The sequence below is a fragment of the Salarias fasciatus genome, chromosome 10 (assembly GCF_902148845.1).
Source record: "Salarias fasciatus chromosome 10, fSalaFa1.1, whole genome shotgun sequence".
NCBI lineage: Eukaryota > Metazoa > Chordata > Actinopteri > Blenniiformes > Blenniidae > Salarias > Salarias fasciatus.
In genome coordinates, this window is record NC_043754.1 from 7,590,701 (window position 1) to 7,616,970 (window position 26,270).

The window sequence follows — 26,270 nt, forward strand, 5'->3', positions numbered from 1 at the left end:
ATCTCGGCCGCTGTGGAAATAATTGAGGCCACCGTCAGAAAGAAATCCAGGCAAATGATGTGGCGCGGCGCAACATGTTGCTGTGTGTTCTTTTCCGAAGAAAAGAAGAGGGGTTTTTTTTTTTTTTCTTAAGCGGCAGCCATTGGAAAAAAAAAAAAAAAAAAAAAACGAGCGAGAGAGAAAAAGCAAACAAAGATTGGACTAAATCATCATGCGTCTCTTCTCTTGCAACACTGTAGGCAAAACGCTGCACAGTTGCTATGGAACCCACTGTTGCTAGGCAATGGGTTGATTATGTGAATATATATGTACGTGTGTATGTGTGTGTATACACACACAAACACACACACACACACACACACAGACGCGCATACACACCCATCACAAAATGGGATAACATGACACAGTTTATTTTATACAGTTACTCCGGTTTGAAATGTTGATACTTTGTTTATTCCTGTGAAGTCAATATCATATTTGCACACTCCATATTTATATGGTGTGTATAAAAGACTTCAGTGGTAAACGCTGATGTGAAAGGGAATCGATTTGTATGCATGTGTGCCATTGGAAGCATGCCTCTGACTCAGAAGTCTCCTCAAGGAGGCCGGCAGTCAGATTAGGGGGACTTTTCACTGAGATGGAAGCTCATCTTTTACGTTTTGCTTGTTTGTTTTAGCACAGTCAGCCCAGAAAATTGTTACCTCGGCTTCTAATCTCCGCACCTGTTTGCTGCTAATTCATTCTGCCTTCTTCATTAGAAATACCCATTTTATAACCAGCACTGATAAAGTGGGATTACTATCATGGAGCCCTCTTGTGGCTGCACTCAGTCTGCAGATCAGACTGGTGGAGGCTTTTTTGGGGGATTGTTGTGTCTTTACTAGACAATATATCAAAAACAATGCTTGTTTTTTTTTTTGTTTTTTTTATGCAAAGCATCACCCATTTAACAGACATAAGCAGATATCTCAGGCTGTGTTGTATCCTGTCACATGAACCGTTTCTTTCCATGGCATTCCCACCACTTGTCGTCCGATCTCGTAAACCTTTGTTTCCTCTGTGATCTTTCCCATCTGATGAAACCTGTGATCGTGCGCGTGGCAGCCATGCGTGATATTTCACTTGTTTAAGGTGAAACGGAGTCCGTTAACCTGACAAATGCGACAACAATCAAAGGCCTTTAACTGCACTTTGCACACAGAGCAAATGGTGCTTTTCTTGACAGGAAAATAAAATCCTAAACCATCGTAATCGGGTTTGTTGAATTTTTTTTTTCTAAAGTTTCATACTTCATATGACAAGTAAACTTTTTTTTATAATGCATTTGTTTGCTTTAAATATATGAATCAATTACAATAGAAGAAGGGGGCGCTGAAGAGCTAGAAAATCAGAAGTTCTGATGAAAAAATATGTGAAGGATAAAACAAAGGCAATTCCACATGATGTTCCAAATGAGAATATGTGGTTTTTGCCTTTTCGTTTTAGAGCATTTTTAAATGGAAACATTTCCAAAACAGAATCAGCAGAAATGCCGAAAACAAGCTGGTGCTGTTGGTTGTTTTTGGAATTGAACCACAGACACGCAGAGAACAATAAGCTATAAACATCGACGACGGTGAGAACACGGACAGACGACAAAGCTGGATGACTATACCAGGTGACTGTCAGCTAGAAATCGACCAATTCCCGCGAGAATCTGGACTGAGAGCCAAAACACTCTGGAGGAAAACATTGCTACGGCCGTGGTGCTCATGCACAGTGGCAGATTTCTCAAAAAGTTGTGTTTTCAGTGGCTCCGATCGCCGTTGTCGTGTAAACTGACACTCAAAATGTAGAAAAAGTTTTCCGTTTTCTCTTGAAAATTTTTTGAAAACAGACAATAATATCATCGAATGATGTGAAAACATGAGGAACTGAAGCATTTAATCAAAAACTACAACTTAGAGTGAGGGAAAACATGTGCTATGTTATTTATAAATGGTGTTAATTTAAGAAAAAAAAAAAAAAGGAAAGCGCAGTGAGTATCTGTCTTCAGGTGAGTCTGGAATAGTTTTCTTCTCACGATCACTCCCGAGCAGTGTAGTGGATTTGATATGAGCTGCCATTACGGTGGAAAACATTAAGTAGGACAGCCTCGCTGCCCACTGCATCGGCTCGTCTGCCCCGAGGCGAGATGAGACTGTCAGACTGGAAGCTGAACGTGGCAACACATTGTTGGAGATGAGAGAGCAGCGTACATAGATAACAAGCAAAGGATCGGGGGAAAAAAAAGGAAGAAAAAAAAACTACAGTCAACAAGGAGTCAAAACATTAGAAGCAAAGTCATGACTGCATGTTTTTTTTTTTCTTTTCCATTGAGGAGAATCTCCAGCTATTGACTGAAATACCAGAGTGTCCAGACAGCGGGAGACGGTCCGCCATCGATCAAAGCTGAATGACACTTTCTCATCAATTTCTGCTCTGCGGTGTAAACATTATCAGGAATACCTCGATGTCCACTCCAGAGTTACCCCATTTAACAACAGTTTGCATGGTCTGTAGCTGAAATTTTGGGAGCAACATGGTTCAAAAAACTCCTATTTATTGCACATTTTCTGACGATTCTAAAGAAATGAGATCAAAATAAATTTATGAAATGTGCTTTTTATTCATTTTTGATCATCTATCAACAAGGTGGACAAAAAAAGAAAACATTTTGCAGGTGAAGCAAGTGAATGTTGTTTAAATTTTAATGGAGAGATGCTTATTTAAAGATCCAGGGAGTGTCTATCTGCGTGTGTTGTTCTTTCTCCAACCTGTGAAGTGCAATAGCAGGTAACAGTTTTATTTTCAGAAAGCTGCGATGGCAAAGCCTCTGTTTCGCTGAAGCGGGGTCAAAATATGCAGAGAGAGAAAAAGAGGAAGAGAGGGAGCGAGATTCGGTGCTTTCTGTTTTCAACTCGTGAACGAATGTACTTTGACGTCTCGGGGGAAAACTGTTACTGGTTCCCTTCACAAAGTGCGATGGGAAAATGGCCCTACTTTTCTCCAGCTCCTCCAGTTTTTTTTTTTTTTTTCTTTTTTTCTAGAAAAAGATGGGTCAAGGAACATGACAAAGCTTTGGGGCATTTAGTGTAGTGGGACAATTCAGGGAAGGAAGAGAGGATTACAGGGTGTAAGAGAGAGGAGAGATGGCCTTTTCAGACAAGCTGTTAGCTGCTTAATATTTCAGTACGTCAAGGAAAACTGTTTAATAACAAATATATGCAGGATGGTCCCATCAAAAAATGATTTTTTTTTCATTAATTCAAAGAGGGATCATAATACACAACAGTGCATTTATATGATCATAGATTCAAAGCTGTTTGAGTGTTTTTTCTATCAATTGTTTGAAGATGATTAAATCAAAGTTTTACAGCAGATAGCTGACATGCCTCTAAAGTCGAGAATATCACAGATGAATACAATCACTTGGATTTTCTTGGAGCAATACCTCTCAAAAGGACACTTGTCTAATTTTTGGATCTTTGGTTTAGTTCAACTCCTTACTCCACACACCAAATGTTAGGTGAATCCCAAAAGTCCTATATTTCTAAAACCGTGTAATATCTGGTTATTGTGGCTTACTACACACGCATTAACAGCAGCATCCCTGCCTGTTCACATAAATAAAAGTGTGTTTTCATATGTACCAAAACAAATTACGTGTTCCACATTTATGTACTACCATAAACCACTCAAACACATGCAAGATATTCCATATTAATGACAGCAAACTACATTGATCGTGTGGTATTTTTTGAAAATCTTTAATAGATCAGGTCTATGATGGTTAATGGCCATAAGGCTCATGCTAGTAAATGGCTTTTAATTTAAAATATGGTAGATCTTTATATAAAGGCTGCGTGTGTTGTTACATTTATAGTTTTATAAGGATAAAATGTGTGGTTTAATGTATAACATAATAGGGGAATCCCGAAAAGCAGCTGACAACCAAACGGTTGTGCATTCTGCATTCATTACTTCTAATCAGCAGAAAAAACTGTGTGCCAATGCAACTACAAGCTGCGCCACAATAGAGACTTGCACAGAGTGGATTCGCATGCTGAAATAACGCAAGTATAGTTAGGGGTCGTTAGTATACGTTTGACAACGAGAGGCCCTTTTTCATTGGCGAAAGAGGCGCAGAATGATGTATTGGGAATGCTTTGGGTGCGAGACTCAGACGACACCACAACACCAGAGTCCTGGAGGATCCACGCTGGGTCTGGCGCTCGCGGAGAGCCCTGCAGGAGGCCGTCTGGGTCTGACCGAGCATGCAAACAACTGCGTGTTGAGCCATTTGTTTGAGCCATATTCAACAGTGGTCTCGGCCCCCTGATTGCTCCGGGTCAGTGAGCCTTCGGTTCTACGTCGCTCGGACCCTTTCAGCTCCACTCCAAAGTGCTGCGATACTCTTTAATGTCCTACCGCAGTGTGTAACTGCAGATTTAATAAACTGGACAAGTGGACCTTAAACCATGTGATGAAAAAAAATGAATCCAGTGAATTTGTTCCATAAATACAAGTCAAAACAGCTGTTTGCAGTAAATACTAATACTCACACTGTGAGAGTCAGACTCCAAAGTAATTGTAGGCGGACATACGATTTAAGCTATTATTATTTCCATGCTATAGTTAGTGAGGGTAAAGAGCAAACTGAGTATTTTTAGCCATATCCAGTAATCAGAAATATAGTCATATGACCTTTTCCTGCACCGACTGTCTTGATTTCAGGTTGATGATTATATTTGGACAGATTAGGGTTATATTTGTGATTTTTATACATTGTCAAAAATCCTTATGGGCTCTGAACTGTGCAAGTCTGCAACCTATAAACATCCTGACGACTCCTGCTGTCTGCAGCAGCTGTCAGGGTTTTTTTTTTTTCCTCCCTTTCTCTTTGCATTTCAAAGTGTTGTATTTTAAGAGAGTCAGAGGAGGAGTTGTAGATCTCTTCTGGTCAAAGAAGAGGAGGGGAAAAAAAAGAGGCTATTTTGTGAACTTGCGCAGCACATCCATCAGCGGGACCTAGAAATGAATCACCCCATCCTCTATGAGTCACGGCGGCCCATAACTGTCTGTATCTTACCCTGAAATGTGCAATTTTTATCACATTATTAGCAAGAAATTTTCAAGAAACCTACTTAGTGATGAGGCTTTGGTGCTACTAGAACTTTAAAAATAGCTTTCAGGTATCATTATATGAAGTATATTCTTTCTTGAAATTGGTCACAAATGTCCTTAATCTAGCTATAATTTCCACATCTCTGCACTGGGCAGTAATTGGAGTTTTACGTTTAATTCCCAGTCAAACACACAGGGGTGACAGGATCATGGAACTTTCCATCAAATATTGCTGAATGTACACAAACTACTCATCTCTTGGTTGTGTTCATTCTTCTATTGGAAATGGTGGAGCGTGCAAAATAATGATGGTTAGAAACGACTGATCCAGGTCAGTGTTGCTTCATCCACTGTTGATCCAACCTGTAATCAGACTCCAACCTGGTTAAACGCATTCATGATCAAATCAGTAATCACAACAGTCCAGATAAGATAGGGAATCGATTGGGACAGTGTCAATGCTGTTTGTCACTTTTTATTCAATTTATCATAAATTTATATGGTGAGTCACTAAAATGGATGTAAATCTGAAGTCACATGGAGAAGCGAGGTCTAGGAAGACAGAGATATTGTAATATTCATGAATATCAATGCCATTATGCACCGGGTGCTCTCTTTCATGTGAGCAGAAAGTCGTAGCTTTGCTCCTTTTTTCCAGCGCGATGATAGATGTGGTAAAGTACACTGTAATAGAGCCGCTCCAGTGTTGTTTATGATTCCTATGCAAATTCCATTTCCACTATAAAACCACAGAACATTATCAGAATATACTGATTCAGCTCTCCCCCGTGAACCAATCACTGCGGCGTCCCTGTTTTCTGTGTCAGCAATTCATATTTCGTGGCCCGATCAAGCAAAGTAAAAGTGACACAGTTTGAAGACGGAGGGAATTGGAAAGCGTGTTCAGGTGTACGTATAGGGAAAGGGAGAGAATTTGTATTAATAAAACATCGGGAAATAGTGGCAACAAATCTGCTCGCTCCCAAAGGCCACTGCCCGGGGTAACAGCTTCTCAAGTGGTGGGTTGCCAGGCATCAAGGGGGAGGGAAAGAGGAAAAACAAGTAAAACCTGGAGTGAGCGGACCTCATTGCAGTTCTGTGTTGACCCTTTTTTTTAAAGTGACGTGTTTGTAGAACGATGCCGAAATCGAAACGGCATTACTGACACCAGCAAAACAAACAGAAGTCATCGGCTGTTACTCCCAACGACCGTGCCTGCATAGCAACCGTGAATGGATAATCCATGTAGAGTTGAAGTTGTCTGAATATTAAAGTACGCCAAGTGTTTATTGCATATGTACTGAAGCCGTGGTGCATGGCTGTTTACATGTCTGCATCATGTCCTGTAATCATGTAAATGAGACGCGGTTTGCTCTTCCTGTTCCTGAACATGAGTTGCTAGCCTAGAAATTAGTATGGATGAGTGCGTTTTGTTGTGAGCTTTACATTGTGTTTTGCATTTGTGACTTTTCTCTTATATGAACTAGACCTATAGATTGAAGGTGCAGTTTTGCTTTGGTGTCCTTTTTCATCAGTGCAGCTGAACCAGTGCAAAAATCTATAATGTTCTTGTTTTATTCATGCCAACGCGAGGTATCGATAAGATAAGTGAGTTCGTGAAGTGAAAGCTCCAGTTTTATGGTTTTGTATTTGCAAGTATAAAAATTATCTGTGAAAATGTACACATCTTAATTTTTTTAGTTGGATGAGGTCAAAATTAATGCTCAGAAATAGAAATATTAATCTTTAGAGGAGAATAGAAGTAGTAGTATTAGTTTGAATGCCTGGTTTTTCTTAAATAAATTATGGGATAATAATTATGATCCTTGTTAATGATGAACAGAAGATTTTAGTGCACAGCTCAGATTTGGGGATCAGATTTAAAATGTTTGGACAGCACAACCTCTTAAATTAAAAAGAAAAAAAAATGAAGACAATTGTTAGAATTTGTACATCTCTGACATTGAAAGCCAATTTCAATCAATCAATTAAAACAAAAGACAGCATAAAATTCATTGCTTGACCTCTACATTTTTCCCACCTCACACTTCAAAAACCACAGGCCGAGAGGAAATCCTGCCAGTTTAATACCATAACTACTGCATCAATTCCCCGAAGCCCAACTGCAGAATAATGTTTCTGTTTTGATCCCTTTTCTTTTCTTCCTTTCTTTCTTTTTTTTTTTTTTTTTTTGCTGATGTTCAGTTTCTCTTTGCTCCCTCAGGTGCTCCAGTCATCGTAGGAATGAGCATCAACATAGCAAGCATCGACTCCATCTCAGAAGTAAACATGGTGAGTTCAAATCTCTCTGGATGTTTGCTTTTTCCGCTTTTTTTTTTTTTAGCCTATGACATATTCCGGTTCCACTGCGTGTTGCAGTCTTTGCAAGTGTGAAATTTACAGCGATGTCCTTGGAGGAGCCGCACAGGAGGAGCACCTTCACCCCGCTGCTTCATTGGAGAGCATTAAGGTTGGATTACCACGGCGTCAGGCACCGTGGGACATGTCAGCCTTTCAAATAGGTGCACCGCGTGAAGCGTAGGAAGACAAGGGTGGAAAAAAAAAAAAAGCACAGAATAATCTTATTTAACCATCTGCAGTGTCGAATAATCGTTTAAACCTCGTTACAGTCCTTCGGGGGGGCACAATATGTCAAAAATTATTGCAATATCAACATTGGCAATATGCATATCACAAAAGATCAGCTGAACTGCGATGCATTATGTCTCCGTGCACTGTGCCTTCATGTTCTGCACATTCAAAATAATCTGGAAAAAAAAGTGCCATCAGTCGTGAGAAATCTACAGGAAAGACAAAAGTCAACCAGAAAAACCTAATTCAACAACCTGAAGATGCTGATGAGATGGAAAAACCAGATGTAGACGTCATCTGTCTCAAAGTTTTTGTATTTTAGTGCAGATTCTTTCATTATTTCAATGTTCAACGTTGCATATTGAGATGGGAGTACTGTAAACTAGCACTATAGTACAACTATAGTTAGAATTCTTTAGATGTACTGAATCAAAGTAAAAGTTTTAAAAGTACTTTATAAAAATTCGTAATATATGTTACTTTTGATGCATCTTGTATTAAGTGCAAATAAAGAAAAAGGTGAAAAGACTGCAGAAAACAGAAAGAAGTAATCATAATTAACAGTAAAATTAAGTAATTAAAACATTTTAATCGATTCTCTGCTCTAATTATTATTGTGGCTAAAGGTCAGAAATCGGAACCACGAGATTAAGTTAAAATGAGAAAATGAAACTGGACAAATCTTGCAGGAAATAGAAGGAGCACTGTTATACGACGGAACGACATGATATATTTTCACTTGAAACGTTGTCATGTAAACAAAGCCTCAGTTAAGAGCTTCCAGCAAGTTGTCTCTGATATTGATCAGTGTCTGCCCTCACGAGGCGCTCGCTTTCCTCTGGAGGCCTTTGGACACTGAGTATAAAGTCATCAACGCTGTCAATTGGTCAGAATGTTTCAATTAACCACAGAGTCTTTGTAAATCGTGATTTATCACACTCGTCTTGTATATTTCATATTTAAGATTGAGTTTGCAGGACATGGATGTGTATTTTTAGGAATGTACTGTATCACAGCTTAAACAGACACATATATTGTACATGTTATTATTACAATAACAGTGATTTTGCGATATTTTGTGAGTCCAGAGTGACAGTGGGAACCACACCTGTCACTGCGCACGGAGCATTTCACGTGCTCTCCTTTGTATTGAGCTGCTGACAATTAAATAGGAGTGAAAAGGCTCCCTCCGCTCTGCAGGTCCTGCATTGTTTTGCACCGACGGGGACTTGAGGGCAGCCGGGAAATGCAGGGCCGGGTGGTGAAGAAGGCAATATGGCCGCTGTCTGAGGCATGACGTCAGCCTCTCGTCTCTCGGCGCTCGCTTTCTTTCACTCAGCGTGACTCCGTCACTCAGACAGCCGCTCACTCCTCCCACATGGTGCGGCGGCAGCTTTCCTGTTTTTTTATGCCCTCTGCTTCACTTCTTTCTCTGTTTGTCTTCTTTTTGCTGTTTTTTTTCTTTTCGTTTTCCACCTCGGAGCTGCTGCTGACTGTTTGTGACTCACACATTTATTTCATGTCTTTATATTGAAACTCCCAAAAAAGAATGTGCCGTTTTGATGCTTCTCTATTTGTGTTCAGTAGAAACTAATGTACAAAGCCTTTTCTCGAATTTGCATGTGAGATTGTTGGTTTAATGTGACAAATTCGATTAGGAGGATTAAAATTGTGTATCAGTAGTAAAGCTGGGTGCTTGTTAAGTGATTTTATGTGACCGTGCATTTGTTTTTCTTTCATGAATAATAAATCCAAAACGTAGCTTATTACCAGGTATCTTAATATGCATCATGCTTGGATGAAGCGTGACTAAATGTGTTATTTAACTGCGCAGATGTGATTTTTTTTTTTTTTTTATTAATGTGTGGTTTTTACATGCTTGTGTGTGTTTTTCATGACGCAGCACAGCGCAGGCCTCCGTCTACAGGGGCGGTGATGCATTAGCTGACAGACATTATATCTCCACTTGAGCGCTTTTCCATTTAGATACAGTATTGTGCAGAAGTACTGCTACAGCTCTATTTGTTGAGGGTTTTTTTTTTTTTTTTTTTTTCGCCTGTGTCCCAATCCTGTTCTCTCCGGTTTTACAAATGCTGAGCCACGCACCTTTTTCCCCCTCCACACGATCTGACACATTAAACAATTTCCCTGATCTGATCATCATTTATGTATTTATTTTCTCTCTCGTAGTGAGCCTTTCTTCTTCATTTCTTTAATTTCTCTCGTTTGATTCTGTAGGAAAACATCAAATAAAGGAGAGAGTGAGAGTTTTTTTCTCAGTTCTGTTGGTATGCGCCACTTTGTTCTTCAGCTATAACTTCTAAAGGGATCTTGATTGTGAAAGTACTGAAGAGTTTTACCAAACGCACTTCATCAGCGGAGATCCATGTCTGTGATCATACTTATTTTTATCAATTATAGACACTTTGATTGCTCATATTCTGAATTACCTAGCAACATGAGGAAGGGCTTTTCTATTCTATTCTGTTCTATTCTATTCTATTTCTGTTTTGTTTATAGTCAGCATAGCGGATTTTGCCCATTTCTTGTCAAGTAGAATTTTAAATAAAACCTGTTCACCTTTTTTTTAGCATAAAATTAGGATAACTTGGATTTCAGATTTGAACATAGTAGTTCTCCTAGTTCTGTAAATTTGTTTTTTATGTTTCATTTGTACAATTTACGAACGTCACTTCAAAACAGTGATGTTTTATTAGTTTTACCTTTTTTTCATAATTTTTTTTAGCTCATTTAATGCAGTTTGATCAATTTTAGCTACTGCCTTTCCTTGTTTTAGCAGTCATTGAGGTTTAAGTTATTTTAGTTGGGTTCACAGTTTCAGCTGTTCAGTGATTTCAGCATTACCTTTTGTTCTTGGGAATTTTTCTCCACATATCAAACAAACAGATAATCCAGTGTCTCTGGCAATGAACACAAATGTCTGAGTTGCGTGAAGGTTTCTACTTTCTCTCTGAAACTTTTCCTTGTCTTGGTGCACTGTCCATGGATAACCAAAGGAGTGAGGTTAAAAACTCAATGTCTCCTACAAAAGGAAAGTAACATTTATGTTATCCTGTCTTCTCTTCCAGGACTACACCATCACAATGTATTTCCAGCAGAGTTGGCGAGACAAACGTTTGGCTTATGGCGAGCTGAACCTCAACCTGACTCTGGACAACCGTGTAGCAGACCAGCTCTGGCTCCCGGACACCTACTTCCTTAATGACAAGAAGTCCTTTCTTCATGGTGTGACAGTCAAAAACCGGATGATCCGACTGCACCCTGACGGCACCGTTTTATATGGGCTGAGGTAAGTTTGAAGTCCCGAAACCGTCCAATTTCTGTCTCTTTATTATGCATTTGACGTTTTTTTTGTCTCATGACAGTCGCTGATTTAGGTTCTTGCATTTCTCTAAATCTCCAAAGTTGGCCCAATCTGGCAGAAATGATGAAACCTGGCCGACTCCGCCTTGCTCTTCAAGTCTGAATATCAGAACAAGTCAGATGAACTGGACACTTTTCTCTACTCTGGACTGCGTAGTGCTGTACATGGAAAGCAGCTGGATGGATTTTTGTTGTCTTTATGAATTTTACTTTTTCAGGGCTTTAATAATGCAAGACTTGGAAGTCTCAGAAATAATATGCGTATAGCTCCAGCAGCGATATTTCATGCATGCTGGGATAGCCTTCACCTCCCTGTGACCCAGGGCAGGCATTGCATACAGAATTAGAGGCTTGATGTAACTTCGGTATTTAGAAATCTCAATCTGAATCCCCCTTAAAAACCATGCTGCACGACAGCTGATCAGGTTTCAGTAAGGCATCAAGGTGAAGACTGGATCAACGCTATTAAGACATGTGACTTGTCCCTGTGTGGAAAGCTGAGGTGAGATATATTTTTAGCAAGAATAAATAAACTTTAAAGTTTTATTTACGAATGAGAATTAAAGCTCGGGGTTATTGACCCAGAGAGGCTAAAAAAAGGTATGAAATGCACATCACCTGCATGTGACAAAGCAGACAGTTCAGTCAACAGTTACCGTGCACAGAGGGACCCGTCGAACAATCCCAGGAGGACTGCAGAAAGTGAGAATGTTTGTTCAGTCTCAGCTTGGATTGCTGCTTTTCTTAACTTAAGTTATTAAAATAAAGTGGTTTGATGGAAGAGAGAGAGGAAAAAAAAGGAGGGGAAACTGTTTTGTTCTATGAATAAAAGAAAATGGCTGTGACAAGGTTTAGATCATATGAGACAATGAATTATTAATGAAATAATCAGTATTCAGAAAGTCTGGATTACCGAATTGGTGCTGACACTAAAGGACTTCTGACGGCAGAAGTTTTTTTTTTTTTTTTTTTTTTAATTTTTCTATTTTCACGACTCTTCACAGGAATGTCTCCACTCTGACGGAGATGCGGCCTCACTGATGTGCAAGTGGCAAACAAATATCTGTGTGAACGTTGATTTGCTTATTATCTCGTGTGACAATCACTCGCAGACAAACTAATTTTAGCCGGTGACCAGACAGGTGCGGCCCGTCCCCGTCCTGCCCGTCAGCTCTGAAGACGTCATCATGGCAATATGTTGCAGATAGATAGATAGATAGATAGATAGATAGATAGATAGACAGATAGATAGGACAAAGCAAAGGAGGCACTGTTCTGGGTGGTCACTGTCATAGAAAAGCAGGCGGTGTGATTTCAGCACTGGACAGCGCCACAGCAGCCCAGACCGGTAAATGCAAACCGGACTTCAGTCTCATTAAAAATGTAGCTCTGATAGTTTTCAAATGTGGACAAGAAGAAGAACTTTGTGCTGCCGCCAATTAAAGCAGGTGGAGACACAGGAGAATTTCATGCCAAAATGCTACCAAAATTACCCCGCGCCATCTGATCTGAATAAACATCCCCAGCTGCTGCTGCGCTCAGCACACCTCAGCACTCGCAGGATCCTCCGGAGCCAGAGAAGCACCAACAAAAAAAAAAAAAAGGCAACGGCGTTGCAAACGAAATGGACCCGTGCCAGAGGAATATGACATTACACCTTGCATTTGCACCTCTGCTGGCTTTATGCATGCCGGAAGACAGATCCGGTTTCTATAGGGACACCAGCCATTTCTCCAGCATCTCGCCTCCAAGTACAAAAGGCTTCACTGTTACCATTTTATCCACTGCAGTAACGGTGTGTGGCAGATGGCGTCAAGCCCTTGGATCTGTCCTCCACGCCACTTTCTTTTTTTTTTTTTTTTTTTTTTTTTGTTCTGCAGCGTACAATAATTAAAAGCAGCGCACAATCCACATGCAGTGGTGATTGCAGGATGTTCACAGGCTTCCTGTGAGCATGTAATTAAAACGCTTTGTTGAGATGTTTGACTTTGCCGAAGGCCTGCGTGGACAAAAGATGCAACTTTAACAATGGATGTTTGTTTTCTCAGCTCAGTTCATTTGATTGTCGTGGCTCTCGCGTCTGACTGAGGCTGAGGTTTTTGTTGTCTTAAATGCATTTCCATGTAGAGGCCGCCCGCTTGAATCAACGCTGCTCTCGAGCACAGTCGAATACAAACTGCGGACAATCACATTACACACACTGCTGCACTGTGTGCTGTGCTCCATCCACTCACTGTGAAATGTGCTGGTGTTGGTGTTTGTCCTTTTTTCCCTGCCTTTATTTGCCTCCGTTCCTCTTCGCCGTGATTTTAATCTGAGTGGTTCTGATCAACCGCTGCTATATTTATCATCTTTTTAAGCATAAGCTGACAGTCTCTCAGCGACGTAACTGCACCTTCTTGTCTTTTTTTACCCATTGATCTGGTACAATGTTGTATTCTCTGTACTTGCAGCCTTTATTCTGTCAGATTATTAGCCAGATTTCAGGAGCTTTTTTTTTTTCTTTACTGCGTCAGTTTTCAAACAGATTATTTTAATTCCTTCAAGAACAAAGTGACAATATTTCCAAGGATATTGGAATCACTGCTACAGCTAAATCCAATTAAAATTAGGAATTTTTGAGCTGAAGTGACCATCCTATTTTAGTTGCTTTTCTTTCGTCAGTTTTGTCATATTTCTAAGTTTGACTCCAGCATGTGATTCATCAGAAGGGACTGTTTGGGATCAACCCCTCCAGGATATTTGATGTAAGAGTATATGTGGTGGATACCTATCGTCACAATGAGTAGTTAATGCCACACTCCGTCAGGAAATTTACACGAAAAGGCCCAACATTAGGGCTAATATCCTAACAGAATCGCTTTTAATGGGCATGGAAAATAACACTAACTTTAGATTTGTCTCTCAAAAAGGTAGGAGAAGTAAATGCTCATAGATTAATGTAGAAAATCCAGTGTAGCAACCACAACATTTGTTGTATGATTGCTTCATATTTGGAAAAACGCTGCAAATTGACTCCAGATGCTGCTGTTATTGTGGGGTCAGCTGGCCCTCCATGACTTTTATTTGCGGACACTATTTCATATTGGATTTTTACCCTTCTTAAGTTCTTACGTGTAATCCTAAAAACACAAAACAAAGACATGAAACATTTTACCCGTGAACAAGGTGTTGGAATTTAACTTTATTTTCTTTTTATCTCTCTGTTAATGCAAGGCACGACTCTTTATTAGTGCATGATCTAATGTTATCAAGCACATCCCTACAGTCATCGATTTTTCTGTATTTGCAGAGCTTGTGGATTCTAAGCATTGCACAAATGCCCTTTCTGCTCACCTACATTTCACATCCACGTATCCAAAAGCAGAGAAATGATGGTGGATGCATAGGTTCAGATTTTCTATACATTTCCAAATAAACATTTTCCACCCATCGGTATAAAATGTTGCTCAACTGCTGTTGAATTGCTGCATATTTCCGAGTCCTTCTGTAGCTTGATTTTAAAGTTTATGCGGAGCGAGCGGGCTGAGTGTGAAGAGCGGTGCAGGAGGTGCAGGAGAGCCTTTGGATGTTGCAAACAAAGTCATTCTCAACATCAATAAAAAGGAGCCGGAGTCAGGAGAAAATGTGGAGCAGGTTTTTCTAACTTGCCAGCGAGTTGAGAGGCTGAATCATCGTTAGCACACTGACAAGCCAGTTTGATAGTGCGCTGAGTCCTGAGAGCATTGGGGGCTTTGTTGAGCTAAGCTCTCGCCAGATTGTGTTTTCTCTCTCTTCCCATTCCTGTGAATCTGCTCTCTTATGTTCCTCTGTTTATTAAGCCAAGCCTTGTGATAGTACAGTGATCTCCTTTGGTAAGCAAGCTACCACACAGAGATGGAGACAGGAGTAGACTGCGTAGGCGTCAAAACTATTGCTCACATATCTAAGAGCTTCCCTGTCTGTAGCGCCGGGCCTCTGGGATCCACCTCCAGATTGCTTTTAGTTGTTGTGTTGGCATGATAGTTGGTCAGAAATGCCAAGAGCGGTCTGTAAAAATGAGTTGAATTCCCCTTTATTTAATTTATTTATTTACTTTTACTACCGTGGCTACTACCGCGCCGTGTTTGTCAGCTCTCCGTTTGGCCCGAGAATCGCTTCAAAGAAGTTCCATTTCCAACGCAGTGATTTTCCACATCGCTTCATCTTCAGATCCTTTTATGCGTAGTTTGCTTTGTGACTCTTTCGAACATGCATCTTCGGATATCCTGAGGAATGTAGTCTTGCAGATCATGTAGAAATCCTTCCCAGCATGCAGAGTGCTGAGTGCTGAGCTGCAGTGCCGGCTCAGGTCTGAGGCTGCTGACCGTCTCTGGTGGGACTGCAAGTTGCTGACCTACATCTGCTGACATTTCCAAATCCCCGGCCCTCGCGGTGAGGCATCCCGGCTCGTGCCTGCTACATGATGATTCTCCCCCGACTTGTTAACTGTCACATATAAAGTCAATTTTATTTCTAGAGCCTGCTTTTGTTCCCTCCGCCCTTTTTTTTTTTTTTTTTCTTGCCGAGGGGTAAAGAATTCATTTCTGTCCATTACTCCGAGCAGCTGCTGCTGCTGCTGCCTGCATTTCACCGCTTCCCTGTGCTGCTGCACCAGGGGTATTGTCTTTTAAGAACAGCAGCAGTGTCTTTGACAGGATCTGTCTTCCTGTTTATGATCACAGCGGACACAGAACTTAACTTCAGCTCCAAGGTTTCAGGCAGCACATTGTAGGGTTTTTTTTTTTTTTTTAGTTTTTTTGTTTTGTTTCTCCTTTTACTTTTAGCACTTGCAACTTTGGTGTTATGTTTATTTTGCGGTGGTGGGATGATCTGTTAACTTCCTTCTGCTTTACTTTTTGAGGACACAGTATCCTCTTTAAAGGCAGAGATGATATTTTGAGGTATCAACATTGACATGGCCATCAGTCTGATTTTTGTTGCTTTTTTCTCATACCACTTTCAATTTTGCCCATATTGAATTAAGTAACTCCAACTTTGAATGCCTTCTTTGTTAAATATCAAATGCAGTACCACAAAATGGGCTCATTCAACATGTAAAATGTTGCTTAAATGGATTTTTAGAAACAAAATTTGTTAAAGGCTTCAGTTGGCCTCTATCAGCTGCTTATTTCTGGTAAATTACAACCTTAAAAATAATACTAGGACCATATTTTTAACAGATAGCTTTAGTGTTATGTCTCTAGTAAAGCACTATGAATGGATCATATCCATCCATCCTTTTCTTGCCGCTTCTTATTGTCATTATCTGTTTAATAATCACTGACCTTAAAAAACACCGAATAACTCAAACAGGCCAAAATAACATCCGTGCTCCAGCACTTGGCATTAAAGTAACTGATGTAACTTCAGCGGAACTTAAGTGAGTGAATCAGTCATTAGACTGACACACATGCTGCTGGGAACTCAGCTAATGTGTCGCGGCAGTGCAACCACATGTACACTGTCAAGACATCCTCAGAAAGAGAGACGATTAAAGGCCGCGCACGTGTTACTTTTCCAAGTAACTTGCTATTTGCTGCAAAGACGCTGTTTTAAGCAGGGAGAGTCTGGGTGGATGGATGGATCCACATGAAAACAACAGCACTAAGCATTTTGATTCCAAAGAAGACAATGTTTTCTTGCCATGCGAAGGAATCGTTTGTTGTCTGTATTTATAGGTTATCATATCGTCAATTTACAGGCCTGTTGGGATTAAACTGGGCCGTATAGGTCCCCTGAACTAGAATGAGAATCTCCTGACATCCCCTATATGGCCACTCGCATTGGAACACACACACACACACACACACACACACACACGCACACACACACCAACTGTACAGAACGCTACGTTATTTATAGAAACTTTGCTTTTTTTTTGAACTTTTGCCCTTGAATCACGATTGCCAAGTGACCTTTCCTGTAAATGTAATTAGCCATGATGTTATCTCCTCGCAGTGTGTAACGGTAGTAGTGCTGCTCCAGCGGCTCGGCGGAGGAGCGCCGTGAGGCAGCAGGCAGATGCAGTACAGTAGAGCACAACACAATGCAGTTTGAGCTGATTAATGCTTGTGCAGCAGAATGCAGCTCAGTGTCATTGTGAATAATAAACACGTACCTGTCACACATTTTGTTTATGTAAAAAATTATCTTTACCCTTCATGGTGTCTTCTGCCATCATGGACACAGAATCCCCACACGGCCGCATGCTAATCTGGCCAAATCTGCTTCAGCATCACATATTTTGTTTTCCAATTACCTGCTGACAGAACTCTGTTCACGGCACCGTGACCAATTTCCAAACTCTGTGTTAGGGCAATATATATCCACCACAAACAACTTATTATCTACTATGTTGGCAATTCTGAGGATTGTAGATGGTTGTGTACATTTGCTTCCTGCATCAGTGTGAGATTGCAGGCCGTGGCAGCATTCGCGGCTCCCAGAGATTAATGTATCGAAATTGTGTCGCACCCTCTAAAGGGTGAAAACTTCGCATCACTCTCATCATGTTCTAACATGCTCTCGGAGATGAACACTGTGCGCATCAAACTTACTCTGTGAACGTGCTGCTGGCTTCTGACACAAAGATGATGAGCTGAAAATTAATTTTTCTATTTCATTTTCACAGGAGGGCAGTAAGCGAATGAAAGCTGGTATGATGAACACATAGCAGCTTGTATGAACAGCAGAAATGTAATTACTAAAATGTGCTGCACCGGTAAATATCTCAGTTAAATGCCAAAGACCCCTACATGTGTAATTTGTAGCCAGAGCTGTTTTCCTGGGCTACTGGATTTATTGACATTAATAAACTGCTATGCATACATCATTTCTAAAGCTACCTGGCAGAAATGCACATCTTGGAACCTGCAATAAATAACATGCATCGACCGAATCCCATACAGGGGGCTGAGCAGTTAGTGATCCACATAAAAAGAAATAACATCGCCAGTCCACTCACAGAAACACAGAGAAATCTATCATATTTAGGAGCGCCTTGGAAAAGTTGGAAAAACAGCGAAAATTCCCCTGAAGACAACTTTTAATACAACAGGGAAAACAATCTCTCTACCTGCCTTCCAACGCATAATACCCCGGCGCAGACTCCATATCTGATGACCCTTAAAAGGTTTAAGAGGTTAAGGGAAATGGCCGACATGCGAAGATGCATTCAGACCTATTAAGACAAATGCGGTATCGGCAAAATGTCTTCATAATAACATAAGCTTAAAAGCTCACCATGAATCATTGAACTGCTGCAGGGCTCTCATGTTTTCAACAAACAACCACAAAATAATTACCTTTGAAGTGCTACTTGACTATGGAGTAGGCACACTGGTGGTTCATCGTTCTGCACAGCTGAACCATGACCTCTCTGTTAACCTTTTCCAGTATCCTGAGGAAAACAATGACATAATGGTTTATACTGCTGAACGGCGTTGGGAATGCGGGAGTGCTTTAGCAAGCAGCCGAGGCTGAAAACAGTTGTGGAGCTGCTGTCTCTCTCTGTCCTGCTTTTTGAAGATTGACAGATTGATCGCTGTGTTGAAATGCTGAAAAGAGTGCAGTTTGCATGCCAGGCCAAGAGTTGGCGCTGTTGGTATTTTTTGGATTGAAACCCCACACACGTGCACTGAGAACTATGCGCTGTAAACATTTACAATGGAAAGTCCTGGGAGAACCTGGACCCGGAGTCATGACGCTCTGGAGGCCGCCATCGTTGTTACTGTCCAGCAGCGTCTCACAAAACCTTTCGTGTTGACGAGTTTCCATGGAGACGGAGTCAGAATGTTTTGAAAAACTTCCCCCTTAGGAGCTGCTTTTAAAAAGTTGCATTTTCAGCAGCTGTCATGTAAATGGAGTCCCAAAATGCAAGAAAAATGTTCCATTTTCACTTGAATGTGTTGACATTTAAACGGGTCCCGAGTGCTTGAAAGGAGGAAAGGCCTGATGAGATCCAGGTGGAAAAACTGAAGGGGGGATCCGGGAGGGAGCACAGCGGATCGCAGGATGCAGGAAGCACAAGTGACAAGAGATATCGAGAGAGAGAAAGCACATCTGGAAAAAAAGTGATTGACAAGAACCTCAATATAAATACATAGAATGTGGAGAAAAAAACTTTGACTGTCAGACTGCACAAGAACCAGAGAACAAAACCAGAACCGTCAACAATGAATATGACACCAGAGATACGAGAAGCCATGAGACAGTGACATAAAGTGGATCCTGAAAATGTCTATTTAAGTTGTGACGGTGCTGAACTGCCTCGTATGAAAGTAACCCTGCAGTTGATCGCCGTGGTCTTCATGCCCCTCGTCTCGTTCTCCCTGTTCCTCAGAATAACCACGACTGCTGCCTGCATGATGGACTTGAGGAGGTACCCTCTGGATGAGCAGAACTGCACCCTGGAAATTGAAAGCTGTGAGTAATACAGACACACACACACACACACACACACACACACACACACACACACACACACACACACACACACACACACAAATGACTCTTTTGTCCCCCGCTGAACCTGCACCAACCTTCAAAAGCTTACAGTGTGATCACCAGGAAGCTGTTTTTACTGATGAAGCAAAACCTGAAAGTCGGTGCAGGTTGCGCCTATTTTGTGTGTGTGTGTGAGTGGTAATATATTTGTGTTAGGTGTTTTAGAGGAGACATTAGTGAAATATCGGCCGTTTTTTTTCTTGCTAACGTGTGCTATTTATCAGATGTTTTGCCCCTTGAGGTGATCCGTCCTTTATGGAACAGGAAAACAAATCGCGGTGAGCAGTGATATGAATTGATTCTCATCCCCACGATGTGAGGGAAGGACAGGACCACCTCTGGATCCTTCAATAGCGAAGTCAGTCTAATAATATTAATACCTGGAATGATCCTCAATCAATATGTCATCTCTGAACAGATATATAAATACACAGTTATCCACATCGTGTGTGTTGAGGAATTATTTGCACACTGATCACGTGATGCATGTTTACCGGGAGTCAAAGTAATGATCAGTTGATGGGGTGCTAATGAAGCACCTTGTTCAAAGTTTAATGGGAGTGATTCACTTACTGTAGATGTCAGCGCCCAGATGTCTGAATAGTTGATTAAGTGATAGTCGAATGCCTGAAATGTAAATAAAAACACGAAACAACAGTTTACTGTTATCACAAACCCATGAAGGAGTTCTGATATCTAATGATTAAAAACCAGACTATGGAAAATATGTGATTCCAATAAGTTAAAGTTTTAAAATTGTAAAAGCTTGCGATGGGGTCGCAGAAGGGTTTCTCCTCATTGTAAAAAGAAGCATGGATTCTCGTGAAAAATGTTATTACTCAGGGTAAAACTGTAAAACATTAAATGAAAGACTTTGCAAATCCAACCAGCTACAATTTATGATATCAAAGAAATACCTTTTATCGAAGGTCAGTATAGGATGTTGATCATTTCTAAGCCTAATGATAACACTTTAGTAAAACAGGCCCTGGAAACCACTGCATGGACTCACAGACACTTCCAGATGATATCCTTACTATCATAAAAGCTGCACCTTGTTTCATTCTCACATTTTACCCATCTCCTCAACTTTTTGGAGTTGTAGTTGTGAATCAAGTTAAGCGGAGTAAAGAGTTTGACCTACTTTGACCTGAGTTCGCCACCCAGTGCTCCAGTGCTCACAGAAGCATGAACGAACGGGTGAACTCCTCCCAAAGGCTCCAGTCCACAGGCCTGGCCTCGATCCACAGAATGACCACAGCGAGACTCGAACCAGCGAAAAGGACACTCAACGTGCACACTGACAGGCACAGTGACACAGTGGCAGGCAACGCAAAGGGTCCTGAAAAACATCCATTAGCAAACTCATCTGGAACAATCACAAAACATTAAAAACAAAACAGACACAAAGCGATGCAAAGCACCTCCGAAATAGTGCGTATTGTTTGCTGATTCATACCCATTAAAAAAAAAAAAAAACGAAACATCTGCTTTCAAGAGTGCAATCAGTGATGTCTACAATCAATGCGTGTTAGCGCGAACATTAATCACAAAGCTAAACTTTCATGCTCTGATGAAGTTGCTGTATCTGTAAAAAGTTGCTGCTGTGTGATGTTACCTGCGCTCACCTCATTAACTCCAGCCCCTGTGCGTTGGCTCAGCCGGCCGTGGTCCGTGCCAGCGCTCAGAAACATGTGTGGAGCAACGCCAGCAGCAGAATCACCGGTGACCCCACAAACTTTATCCTCCGAAACAAAGGAAACTGCAGACCGACTTGAGAGAAAATCCCAGGATCAGGAGGCTGCCTTTTCCCAGAATGAGGAAAAGAAAGAAGTCACGAGTCAAAGTTATTAACTAAACCAAATATTATTGCAGTTACTGAAGTTGTATGTAAACTATAGATAAAGACTTATTAATTCAAAGCATATATACAAGTGCAGGAAGAGTTACTGTATGTTTCTTTTTATTAGCTGTGGATTCCGAGAGCCAAATATCAGAATATCTTATAAAGTGGAAAACATTGTGAAGTCTGGCATTCAACCAGAAATTACTATTAGACGTGAGACAAAGCATGTGTGGTGTGAAAACTGAGGCTCAAGCTGTTCCTCCCACTCTGTAAAAACAGCTGCGGTCCACTTTTTTTTGTTTTTGTTTGTTTTGTTTTTTTTTTATCCTTGCTGTGACGGTCCGCCTCCTCCTTTGACTCTACATCTGTTCTCATGTTTTTACGAATATTTTTGAAGTTGCACTTTTTGACTTTCCTGCTGTTCCCTTTTTTGTAATCCATAAAATTCTTCTAGAATCAAAATTTGACATTTGTTCACGCTTATTAACTGCAAAGATTTACATTGGAATGTAATTTTCTGAAAATAAATCAGATAATACTTGTTTCTGCCAGTGATCAATAGTTTTTATGAACGTTGTTCTGGAAAGGTTGCTGTTTAAACACAAAACTTCCTCCAAAAATCATAAAAAAACGATGCACTTTTGTTGAAATAAAAGCCATTTGTCTTTAAGACAGGGCCTGACATTAATCAACAATCATAACAAGCAACTACCTAATCTCTAATTCACAAATCTGTATAATCTGCAACTCAAAAATAAAAGAGAAAACAAATCATTGTAGTTTCTTAAGCTCTCTCTTTAAAATTAGTTTAGTTTAGTTTAGTTTAGTTTGTTTAGTTTGGTTTATTTGTTTCTTTCGTTTAAAACAACAACACAAAAACAAAAAAATGATGAAAATACAACAACGTCAGTTTGGGCACAAAACAAACGAAAGAATTGTCAGAACAATGCAGACACAGCGGTAAGTCACTGTTGCATGTAATGTGGTGACTTATGTTAAAAAGTTTGGGTTTTTTTTTTTTAGAAACAATTTATCATATTAATATGGTTTTGATCACATGCACAGCTCTCTTCACACATACAAACATAAATGAAAAAGCGATAAAGGGAAATCCAAATATAGTATTAAAGATAAGTAAAATACATAAAGGTTGACTGATGAAATAATAACTTTTTATTTGACTGTTGTTTCAGTTGTTGTGTTTTGTTTTTTTTTCTCCCCTCAAATGCATTCATTTAGATAAATCATTATCCGGCAGAGAAATGTGCTTGTGGTGTAATTAAAAATTGTATTTGCTTGATCATTTTCATTGACCGCTCCATCAATCAAACCCACTTGCTCAATACAGCAGACACTGTGTGGTTCTTGTTGTTGGAGATAAAGCTGCAGAGTGTTTACCCTCAGGGGCTTCACCAAGCAATGAAATATGGATAGGCCGTGAATTAAAAAGTCACGGGAATGTCTGCTGTTTATGCCAGTTGAAATGCTATGCGCTGGTGAGCCGTGCACATTAACCATCACTTTGATTGATTAGGCAGGCAGTTGTTTCAATTTCATGGACAATGTCACATTTCCTTCCCCTGTAACCTCAGAGAGAGATTTAATGGTAATGAATCCTGGTTTCTTAGTGAGTTTAATGCCGTCCAGGTCTGGATGTGCGGTAGTAGAATGTGAAATGTCGTAACACTTCCCGGACTGAGAAATTGCTCTGCAGCGAGTGCATGCTAACCTATTGACATAAATCTGCTGCCGTGGTCACCGCGGATCAGGCTGTGTGGGACCGGGCGACGCGTGGGAATGAGTACTCACACAATTTTAGGTAATCCATGCAGCGATACGGCTCCAGAGGAGTCTGGACGCTGCAGCGTGTAAATTTCTCTCAAACAGAGAAATGTCTCCCACTGATGCAGCTTTTGTTTTTCTTTATTTGCACATTTTTTTTCTGCTCTCACTCCCTGAGAATGGTGTGACTATAATCAGTCGACAGAATTAGTATATTACTCGATATAGTGGTGGCTTAAAATTGTGGTTGTATTGCCATATGTGATAGATTTTTTTTTTTTTTTTTAAACTGAAGGATTATCTGTCCTATAGCTCTGAGGTAGGAATCAGTTGTTATTGGCATATCAGAAGATTGAGTGGTTGATAGAATTACCCCCAACAGCTTGATTATATTTCTGATTTTAAAGACATGGACAGTAACATACCAACTAAACCAAATTCTTTCACACACATATTTTCTGTCGGAACTGCTCCCTCAGTGAACCGTGATTCAAAGTTACCTGGGATTTATGAAAGTTACCAATTTCCCATTTTCTCTTTCAGAACATTGACATGAAAACAAGACGATAATGATACAGACTACATCACATGCTCATGCAGATAAATTGCCCTTTTTGATGCATTGTGGGAGACGATCTTTCAGAAAGTCAAAGTGTTCGGGGAAAAGAGGAGGTCTATAAATAGAGGTCAAGGAAATGCCTTTTACTACAGCGGAGATTAGGCTGAACTGATTTACACATGTTAGAGGATGAATCAGTTTTCATTTTCTCCTTCCAGTATTGTTTGATCGTTATAATCTCTAGTACCTCCGACATGTAATATCAAGATGGTGTCAGCATTTATACCCATCTGACTAAATCTATTTCAATCTTCATTGCTGAACTAACTCCCTTTAACTGCAATAAGAACTATTTATTTTAACGTGAAGTTCTTTTTTAATGCATTTCCTCCCAGTAAGAGCAGAGGTGAGCACTCCTGATCCCAGAGGGCCACAGTCCTGCATGTTTCCTACGTCTTCCTGCTCCAACACAACTTATTGTAATAAATGAACATCATAAAGCTCTGCAGAAAGCCTGGTAATGAGCCACTTGTTGCAATCAAGTCTTATGAAGCAGAGACAGTGTTGAAAGTGTGCAGGACGTGTTAAGTGTTTTTAAGACATGGTCATGTGTGAATTAATCTCAAATAGTTATTTTGTTTGACTCTGCAAGACATTAAAAACAAAAAAGGTCGAATCAAGTGTTAGGTTTGACAAAGTGACCTTCACTTGTAACCTGGTGCAATGTACTTTAAATAGAAACACGGTTAACCGTAATGGTTGTTTCTTCATTACATTAACTCCCCACATTTCATCCCCCTCCTCTCTCCGCTCTGATCCCGACACAGATGGATATACCACAGATGACATTGTGTTCTTCTGGCAAGGAGGCGACAGCGCAGTGACGGGCGTGGACAAGTTAGAGTTACCTCAGTTCTCCATCGTGGACATCCGCCTGGTGTCCAGAGAGGTCAGGTTCACCACAGGTGAGACGCCCCAGAGGCCCGCAAATACCTCAAACACCGCCGCACGCGAGACAGCCGTCCTCACATACTTCCACGACGTGTTTGTATTCGAGTCAGATCAAAATAAGTAGTAATTTCACAGCCATGTTATTACATTCATACTGACTTATTATAATTTCAGGTGTGCTTCCGTCACTGATAGATAACTGAACTTTAGCATCCTTAAGTATAAAATACATTCTGGTGCTTTGTCAGATATCTTCTTAATGTTGTAGATTCTTCTGTTTTTCTTTTTTTTACTCTTGTACCATGTCAATCAAGCTCATTATTCCTGTATTTAAACTTGATGTCAGGGTAACACTGTCTTAGCACCGCGCTTCACATTCAACACACAGATGTGTCACATCTGTCAGCAGGAAACTGCAAAGCATCACTTTTTTTAACCACACAGAGACGAAAGTCTGGCTTCAGTTTGCCTTCAAGGGATAAAATGTTTAAGTTTGAGCTTGAAAATGTGTTAAAAATTTAATATCTTTGAGTAAATGTAGCAGTAATCCTTTTTCTAGCCGAGCTACTCTAAAAAGGAAGACAAAAGCCAAATTCACATATAATTCCCATGTTTGAGTTTAATGAAATCTGAGAACATTTGTTGGCACCATTAATCTGGCATATATGTGGGCGATGCAGGGCGTTTGTCTCTGACTTGATGAAGTATGTTTGCTAAGGTATTGATTCATTAAAAGATTTACAGGAACCTGGAGATGATGGGGTCATTCATCACTGTGCGTTCGCCCATAGCAAATAGCTTTTTAGATTAAAACCATCAGCCTCATCTCGGGCTGTTTGAAATAAAACTGTTGTTAGAACACATTGAGGAGAATTTAACTCTATTTCGAGCAATTTGTATAGTTTGTACCCCCATAAATATCTAGATACAGATAGCAGCGGGCTGTGAGGTCCTGCCTTGGTGTTTGGATTGTTGTGGTAGTTTGAATTAAAGTGCAATCAAAAGGCCAATTCATGTCTTGGCACCACCAGCTGACGTTCTCCTGCAGGTTTTCACACTGGATGACATGCAGCTTCACAACAACTTATATTTCCATCCTCTCTCGGTGTACGGGCACGCATTGAAATTATCCACCTTTTTTTTTTTTTAAATAAAAAAAGCCCTTTTGGTAATGTTTAGAGGACAGAGAGAGTGTGAAAGAAAAGCAGAGCAGCTCACTGTGACAATTCTCAGAGGGATGCTGGAGCTGCCTGCTGAGATAGGGGGTTGCAGAAAAATGTGCCGTGTTTGCGACTTTCTGCCATGTTTAATTGGAATCGAACTTGTCCCTGGAAAGGAATCCATCGCTTTGGGGAAATTAAGTGCTCCATCTGAACAAATGGAGAAATGACTACCGTGCGCGTTGTCAAAGTGCAGACTTTGGAACTCTTAAGTTGTGCCAATGTTTCCCCACTTCTTCCCTTTTTCACTGATGTGTTTGCC

The 26,270-nt window shown here is 40.4% G+C and overlaps 1 protein-coding gene across 2 annotated transcripts in view; it reads left to right on the forward strand.

Annotated features, from left to right (window-relative positions):
- The window catches only part of gabrb4 (gamma-aminobutyric acid type A receptor subunit beta4), a 56,488-nt gene that overhangs the window by 26,340 nt on the left and 3,878 nt on the right, over nucleotides 1–26,270 (forward strand). For both annotated transcript variants that reach the window (XM_030100277.1, XM_030100278.1), the window contains exons 3-6: nucleotides 7,373–7,440; nucleotides 10,830–11,050; nucleotides 19,487–19,569; nucleotides 24,665–24,802. In XM_030100277.1, the coding sequence (XP_029956137.1) occupies nucleotides 7,373–7,440; nucleotides 10,830–11,050; nucleotides 19,487–19,569; nucleotides 24,665–24,802 (510 nt within the window). The remainder of the gene's footprint in view (nucleotides 1–7,372; nucleotides 7,441–10,829; nucleotides 11,051–19,486; nucleotides 19,570–24,664; nucleotides 24,803–26,270) is intronic.